Raw genomic sequence first — 8,463 nt, 5'->3', positions numbered from 1 at the left:
GCATGGAGGAGGTGTGATGGTGTGGGGGTGCTTTGCTGGTGACACTGTTGGGGATTTATTCAAGATTGAAGGCATACTGAACCAGCATGGCTACCACAGCATCTTGCAGCCTCATGCTGTTCCATCCGGTTTGTGTTTAGTTGGACCATCATTTATTTTTCAACAGGACAATGACCCCAAACACACCTCCAGGCTGTGTAAGGGCTATTTGACCAAGAAGGAGAGTGATGGGGTGCTACGCCAGATGACCTGGCCTCCAGTCACCAGACCTGAACACAATCGAGATGGTTTGAGGTGAGCTGGACCGCAGAGTGAAGGCAAAAGGGCCAACAAGTGCTAAGCATCTCTGGGAACTCCTTCAAGACTGTTGGAAGACCATTTCCGGTGACTACCTCTTGAAGCTCATCAAGAGAATGCCAAGAGGGTGCAAAGCAGTAATCAAAGCAAAAGGTGGCTACTTTGAAGAACCTAGAATATAAGACACATTTTCAGTTGTTTCACACTTTTTTGTTAATTATATAATTCCACATGTGGTAATTCATAGTTTTGATTCCTTCAGAGTGAATCTACAATTTTCATAGTCATTAAAATAAAGAAAACTCTTTGAATGAGGTGTGTCCAAACTTTTGGTCTGTGCTGTGTGTGTATGTGTGATATATATATATATATAATCTTTTGGTGCGCTCGGTGGGGTAGTTGAACTTCTTTTAATGGCTTCTTTTTATTAAATCACTTTATGGGGGAAAAATTGTAATAAAAGCCTTATGTCAGATAGAAATAAAAACTTTTGGATCTAAAATCTTGTCTGAAAATAAAAATCTCTCACTTTCACTTTCTGGAAAGCGCATGGCAGATTTCTGAAGCGTTTTGGGCCACCTAGGACGCCGTAGGTCTTTTCTGACACATGCGCAGAGGGTCGTCCCCCGGCCGGCAGTGTCATGGTGAGCCGCAATAGATTGAATTCTGTGCTGAGGGCCGCCTGCCGGGCCCTGAGCACCACCGCCGGGAGGAAGCAGCGGCCGCTGGTGGTGGAGAAGGCAGGTGAGGCCTTGCTGCTTGTGTCCCGGCAGTAGCTGTCGCGCCTCCCGTCCTCCCGCCCTGGTCACAGGGTGGAGGTCACTGCAGCCGTCACACGTGTGGTAGTGTCCTGTCACGTAGACTGGTGCGAGGCTGCTGGGACATGTAGTCCCTCTGGTTGAGCTGCAGTTGGCAGCCTGTAGCTCACACTCTGCAGTCTTCATAGGCTGCCTCGTCTGCTTCCTCTGTTGTTCCTCCTGGCATCTCCATGCACCAGGTGCGCGTGTCGTGTCCCCCCCCCCCCCCCGCGCGCCAGGCGTGCGTGTCGTGTCTCCCCCCGCGCCAGGCGTGCGTGTCGTGTTCTCTCCCCCCCCCGCGCCAGGTGTGCGCGTCGTTCCCCCCCCCCCCCGCGCCAGGCGTGCGTGTCGTGTCTCCCCCCCCCCCCCCCCCCCCCCGCGCCAGGCGTGCGTGTCGTGTTCTCTCCCCCCCCCCCCCCCCCCCCCCCGCGCCAGGTGTGCGCGTCGTTCCCCCCCCCCCCGCGCCAGGCGTGCGGGTCGTGTCCCCCCCCCCCGCGCCAGGCGTGCGTGTCGTGTCCCCCCCCCCCCGCCCCAGGCGTGCGTGTCGCGTCACCCCTGCGCCAGGTGTGCGTGTCGTGTAAACCCCCCCGTGCGCGCCAGGCGTGCGTGTCGTGTTCTCTCCCCCCCCCCGCGCGCCAGGCGTGCGTGTCGTGTTCTCTCCCCCGCCAGGCGTGCGTGTCGTGTTCTCTCCCCCGCCAGGCGTGCGTGTCGTGTTCTCTCCCCCCCCCCCGCGCGCCAGGCGTGCGTGTCGTGTTCTCTCCCCCGCCAGGCGTGCGTGTAGTGTTCTCTCCCCACCCCCGCGCCAGGTGTGCGTGTCGTGTCCCCCCCACCCCCGCGCCAGGTGTGCGTGTCGTGTCCCCCCCACCCCCGCTCCAGGCGTGCGTGTCGTGTTCTCTCCCACCCCCACCCCCCCCGCGCCAGGTGTGCGTGTCGTGTTCTCTCCCCCCCCCCCGCGCCAGGTGTGCGCGTCGTTCCCCCCCCCCGCGACAGGCGTGCGTGTCGTGTTCTCTCCCCCCCCCCCCCCCCCGCGACAGGCGTGCGTGTCGTGTCCCCCCCCCCCCCCCCCCCGCGCCAGGCGTGCGTGTCGTGTCCCCCCCCCCCCCCCGCGCCAGGCGTGCGTGTCGTGTCCCCCCCCCGCGCCAGGCGTGCGTGTCGTGTCCCCTCCACCCCCGCGCCAGGCGTGCGTGTCGTGTCACCCCCACCCCCGCGCCAGGTGTGCGTGTCGTGTCCCCCCCACCCCCGCTCCAGGCGTGCGTGTCGGGTTCTCTCCCCCCCCCCCCCCCGCGCCGGGTATGCGCGTCGTTTCCTCCCCCCCCCCCCCCCCCCGCGCCAGGCGTGCGCGTCGTCGTTCCCCCCCCCCCCCCCCCCCCTGCGCCAGGCGTGCGTGGCCACCCCATTATTGACTCCGCCGGGCTGTGACATTTCGTCTTATTTTTGTTTTAATTATTGTATTGTTAACCATTAGTGTAAGTCATCAGTGAGGATCCGGCACCCCCAACCACCCATCAGCTGTTTACTGGACCATTAATGCACTGTATGGAGAAGTGGCAGCACAGCGCCGCACACTGGAGTGGCCGTTCTCAGTGCAGCCTATTGAAGTGAATAGGAGCTGGTCTGCAGCACCCAAGAACTTGGATTTCCATCCTCATAAGCTATGTTCACACATTGCTTTTTTGCTGCAAGGTTTTTTGCAGCCTTTTTTTAATGCAGATTTTAGCTGCATCTTATAGTACCAGCAAAGTCTGAGATTTCAGAAATCGCACAGGAAAGAAATGCACACAGCTTGGTTTTTTTTGTCCTCAGTATTCTGTGCAAAACTCGAAGTTTTGCAGAATGCAGCATGTCACTTCTTTCAGTGTTTTTCACCCATTAAAAGCAACGGGTGGTGCAAAAAAATGCAGTTAACATTTTTTGCTGCGTTTTTGTGCCAAAGCTTGATGAAGTAGCATCAGATTTTTTGTTTTTGCGCTTAGGCTAGTTTCACACTAGCGTTTTTGAGCGCAGCGACGGCCTGCGCACGGCCACCGCTAAGCCCCGCCCCTGCTGCGCCTCCTCCGGTAGCTCCGCCTCCTGGTGCATGACGCTGCATGCGCCCTGCGTCCCCTATCTTTATCACTGGGGGCGCAGGCCGTGCACAGTATGCGTTTGGCGGCGCATGCGTCCTTTTGACGGTGCGCCGACTTGCGCCAAAACGCAACCTGCTGCACTTTGGTTGCGCCGGCGCACCGTCAAAAAGGCGCATGCGCCGCCAATCGCATACTGCGCACGGCCTGCGCCCCCAGTGATAAAGATAGGGGACGCAGGGCGCATGCAGCCTCATGCGCCGGTAGGCGGAGCTACCGGAGGAGGCGTGGCAGGGGGCGGGGCTTAGCGACGGCCGTGCGCAGGCCGTCGCTGCGCTCAAAAACGCTAGTGTGAAACTAGCCTAAACTTTATCAGCGTGCACAAGAGACAAATGTACCCCGACAAAAACGCTGCAAAAAATGCAACAAAAACTAAGCAAAACTAGCTTTTTTGAGCCAAGTTTTCCACTGCCAAGAAAGCAGGTTTTGCCTTTGGAAAAAAAAGCATAAAAGAAAGAAAACACAATGTGTGAACATAGCCTAATCTGACAAAAGTGAGTTTTGAATATTGACCGCCCATAGCAATACGTGGATAGAGCTAGCGTAGGCAGGGCCTCATCTCCTATCAAGGAACAAGAGTGTGGATGTGCATCATTGGACATTTGGGGTACATCCCTTTTAAAGGGAACAGTATTCATATTGCCAGTGCCGTGGACGCTCCATGTAACCGCGTGTTTCTGCGCTTCGAGTATGGCTCGCACACGTTGGATGAAGGATGCTCATGCAGAGTAGAGTCTGCAGAGTGGTTTCTGTCGTGCACCACTGCTTGCACTTGATCCGTCTTTCTGATGACTGTTTTATGCTGTTCGCAGATCACGTCATAAAAACCAACTTTTCAGATGTGCAGAACCTAAGACATGAACAAGCCAAGCATTCAGTATTGATCAGCTGCCCGCCCAAGATCCACAAAACCAAGTTCCTGCGTTACCTGTCACAGCACGGCGAGGTGGCTAGCCACTTCTTCTTTGACAGCAATGTAAGTATTGGTTCCATGGTTGTCGCTGATTTCTAAAAATAATGACCCGTGAAATGGAAGATGGGCATCACAGAGCTTGACCCGTGAAGACGCCCCCGTGTTATTCGCGTCTCGCTACCATCAAGTTTTCTTTTTTTTTCATTATCGAATTCCAAGAGCCGTAATTTTTTATTTTTCTGTCAGCTAAGTCGTGTGAGAGCTTGTTGTTTCCGGGAAAGAGTTGTAGTATTTTTGTAGATTACCGTATTTTACGGACTATAAGATGCAGCGGACCATAAGACGCACCCCAAATTTTGAGGAGGAAAATTGGGGGGGGAAATGCGTCAAATGGGGGTCCGTTTTACAGTTAGAATTCAGCTTAACGGGGGTGGGGTGACGGTGCGGGAACACAGGACTTGATTCCAGTCCCATCCCAGGCTGGTTGAAGATGGTGTGCGGTGGTGCTCGGCGGTGTGCTGCTGAGAACTCCATCTACGCATGTGACATTTTCACGGGGCCCTTCACATTGAAACCATGGAAGTGCAGGAGCTCCAGGTTTTCACAAAAAGCCAAACACCCCCTGCTGCCATTCTGAGATTCACAGCATTGCCCTACAGCTTTTTACCTCTGAACACCTCCTTCTCCCAGCCCAGGGCCCACTGCATCGCTTGACTCCTGCCACTGTAGCCCCCCTCCCCCAGTAAGCTACTTTCGGACTATTAGACACACCCCCATATTCCCCCCAAAATTTGGGGGAATAAAGTGCCCGTTATAATTTAAATTACCGTATTATTCTAACTATAATATATTAGAAAACAGGAAATTGTCTGTGGATTGGAATCTTTTGGGGAAGGTTGAGGGTGTGGTGTACAGCGATCACTGTCCAGTAGAAAGTACATGTTAACTTTATCTTGCTACTTGGCCTTGTCCAGACGACTGTATAGCTCTTAAGGGCATGTCACACTAAGAGATATCGCTAGCAATATCGCTGTAACTTGTGACGTTATAGAGATATTGCTAGCGATATCTCTGTGTCTGATACTTACCTACGACCGGCTCCCCCGCTGGTTATCGCTGATCGCGCGAGAACGTTCAGGACTGTTTCTCGTCGTCAGCTTCCTGTGGCGCTTCCTGCTGTGATGACGAGCGACACGTGGGCGCGGGCGGGAGGACGCAGGATCGCCTGGTGTGACAGGTAAGTAGCGATCCCCGTCCCCAGCGATGTCGCTAGAGAGATCTGCCTGTGTGGCAGCTCACTAGCGACCACTTAGCGATGTACCAGCGATCCTGACCGCGTCATATCGCTGGTCGGGATCGCTGGTACATCGCTAAGTGTGACAGCAGCTTGGCTATGTACCCACGTATGCAGAAAATGCCGGACTAAAAACCGGACTCTTTCCCAGGAAACGCGCGTTTTTTGCGTGTTTGTTATCCGTTTTTCTCGTTCGCCTTATTGGGGGACACAGAGACCATGGGTGTATGCTGCTGCCACTAGGAGGCTGACACTATGCACAAAAAAAGGTTAGCTCCTCCTCCGCAGTGTACACCCCACCGACCGGCAGGAAGTTCCTCAGTTTAGCTTAGTGTCAGTAGGAGGTGGACACGGGTCTTTTATTAGACCCCTATCTACCTCGTCGTGCGTCGTTCCTTTACAGGTTTCGGAGGGATACGGAGTGAACAGTCACATCCGTACTCCCACAAAGAGACTATGAGTACGGCGTGTACTGCCACCCCGTATCCTCATAGGTCTCCGCGGCAGGACCAGGAGCCTCGCACAGGTGCGTGCCAGCTATACGGACGGTCCTTGCCCCCCGCCTCCCACCATCTCGCCTACCAGAGCCTGACGGTTGGACGAGGCGTGGATTCCATAAAGACGACAGACAGCGTGGGATTCTCAGGTACCTTTATTGTGGCCCCCGGCCTGGGTGAGTATGCGGTCTAGCGGTCCCCCGGCGTTTTCATCCTAAGGCGGTCGCCAGGGGACCACGGTAGGGCCTGCGCGCCCGCTTCTCCCCACGGTCGCCGCATCCATGAAGGCCCCTTTTCTTTCGGGCCTTGTTCTGCGCCCCCCCCCCCGTTTCTTCTTCATCCCGGCAGGGATATACAGGGGTCGGGCTGTGGGAAGCAGGGACGTGGCCCGGTGTTGCGGCGCGTCTTCCGCGCCGACCCCCTGCTGACAGGCGGCCGGCGCTATTAATTTAGGCCCCGGCTTCATCTCGGGCCTACCGCTGCGTCGCGGCCACGCCCCCTGCCCCTTTCTTCTAAGCGGGCTTCTCTCCCGCCCGTCCTAGGCCTTCCCAGCCCCCTTGCCTCACACCAGCCTGCTATTGGACAGCGGGCGGTGCTAAGGGGATCTCTGCGGCGAGCTCCGCCCTTCTTCTCCCTCTGGCAGCGCGCCCTTTCCCTGGTGGTCGCCATCTTCTCAGCCTGCCAGCCGCACCTCATTCCCTGCCGGATTTCGGTCGCTGGGCCTTTTTTTTCAGCCGGATTGGCCTGGCCTCATCCTGCAGCCAGATCAGAGAGCGTCGCCCTTGGGGACACCGGACCGTGAGTAGCTCTGCACCTGCAGACTGACACCCTTCTCTGCCTTCTGTCCCCCAACCGTCCGGCACTGCCTCTCTTTTCACTATGTCCAACGCTAAGTCTGATCGTACCCGCTCTGCGTCCAGCCCGACGCCGCTCAGGAGCCATCCATAGCCCCAGGGGCGAGTGAGCCCCCCATGCCGGGTTGGGCCTCCTCTCAATCACAGTCAGTGGCAGACCTCATCAAGGTGTCTCAGTCCCTAGTAGCCGTTCTGGACAAGTTGCCCTTGGGAGCTTCGGCGGGACCCAGCACGTCTCAGGACGTCCCATCTGAGCCAGCCAGCGGCAGTCGCAAGAGGCCCAGGCAGGACCTCCAGGCGGAGTCCTCCCCTCGTCCTACCTCACCCCATAGTCCCCAGCAGTCTCCCTCTCGGGCCTCCTCCCCCGAGTCAGGCGAAGCGCTTTCGGAATCGGAAGGGGTCTTAGAGCTGGATTCGGACCAGGATGCGAACATGAAGGTTACGGTGCAAAACCTCATTGCCGCGATTCACCATACCTTTGACATCGCTGACGCCCCTGCGAAATCCTCAGATCAGGAGGTTTCGTCCAGACGGGCGGAAACACCATCCAGGGTGTTTGCCTTCCATTCTGAGTTTGGAAAGATTTTTACAAAGGAGAGAGAAGATCCGACCAGACGCTTTCAAAGAGGAAAGCGTCTCGGCGTGCTGTACCCGCTTGCTAAAGAGCTCACGGACAACTGGGCCGCTTCTCCCTCGGTGGACCCTCCCGTGTCCAGACTTTCTAATAATACGGTCCTTCCGCTGTCAGGTGTGGCGTCGCTAAAAGATTCTAATGATAGGATCATAGAATCTCTAGCAAAATCTGCCTTCGAAGCAGCATCAGCAGTGGTATGTCCAGTCTTTGTTTCTTCTTGGGCAGCAAAGGCCATATCCACTTGGGCAGATGACCTTCGGCAGGGCATTCTGGATAAGGCACGACCAGAGCATTTGGCCGATCTCGCCAATCGGATTTCCCATGCGGGGGATTATCTGCTTTCTGCCTCCTTGGATGCCGCATCTTGCGCAGTTCAGGCGTCAAGTAACATCGTGGCAATCCGACGTACAATTTGGCTCAAGGCCTGGCAGGCGGACTTGTCCTCTAAAAAGTCTCTGACCAATCTGCCTTTTCAGGGAGTGCGTCTCTTCGGATCACAATTGGATCAGATTATTAAGGACGCTACCGGAGGTACGAGTTCTCTTCTCCCCTCCAAGCCTCGCAGACCTCCTCCAAGGCGTCAGTTTCGTCCCTTTCGGACTTTCCGCCGTTTCAATACGGCGGAAAACCCTTCCAACCAGCAAAGACCACAGGCACGTCAGGAAAGAAAGAAGGTTTCCTTCAGGCCCACTCCGTCCTGGCGGTCCCACTCTTCCCAGGGAAGACCGTCCAGATCTAGATCTGGACGGTCTACGTCCGCATGACTACCATCGGTCTCCCGTGGGTCCCTTCCAATTGGGAGGTCGACTTCTCTTCTTCAGCGACGTCTGGCTCGCCTCAGTAGAGGACGCTTGGGTCAGAGAGGTTGTATCAACAGGATACAAAATAGAGTTCATTTCTCTTCCACGGGATCGTTTCTTACAATCCCGTCCGCCGAGGGATCCGGCCTTGGTCCCGGGGTTCGGTTCGACCATCGCCTCTCTTCTCAGTTCCGGGGTGATTGTGCCCGTTCCAGAATCGGAACGCTTCACAGGGTTTTATTCAAACCTGTTTG

The 8,463-nt window shown here is 56.2% G+C and overlaps 1 protein-coding gene across 1 annotated transcript in view; it reads left to right on the top strand.

The window, feature by feature from the left end:
• Window positions 1–864: 864 nt before the first annotated feature.
• The window catches only part of MTPAP (mitochondrial poly(A) polymerase), a 32,974-nt gene continuing 25,375 nt past the window's right edge, over window positions 865–8,463 (top strand). The window contains exons 1-2 of the mRNA XM_073581715.1: window positions 865–1,041; window positions 4,030–4,193. Of these exons, the coding sequence (XP_073437816.1) occupies window positions 939–1,041; window positions 4,030–4,193 (267 nt within the window). The 5' untranslated portion in view covers window positions 865–938. The remainder of the gene's footprint in view (window positions 1,042–4,029; window positions 4,194–8,463) is intronic.

This window comes from Dendrobates tinctorius, unplaced genomic scaffold (genome assembly GCF_039654945.1).
Source record: "Dendrobates tinctorius isolate UK_male_01 unplaced genomic scaffold, ASM3965494v1 ptg000070l, whole genome shotgun sequence".
NCBI lineage: Eukaryota > Metazoa > Chordata > Amphibia > Anura > Dendrobatidae > Dendrobates > Dendrobates tinctorius.
Note: the sequence above shows the minus strand (reverse complement) of the source record. Positions and strands in the feature narration are given on the sequence as shown.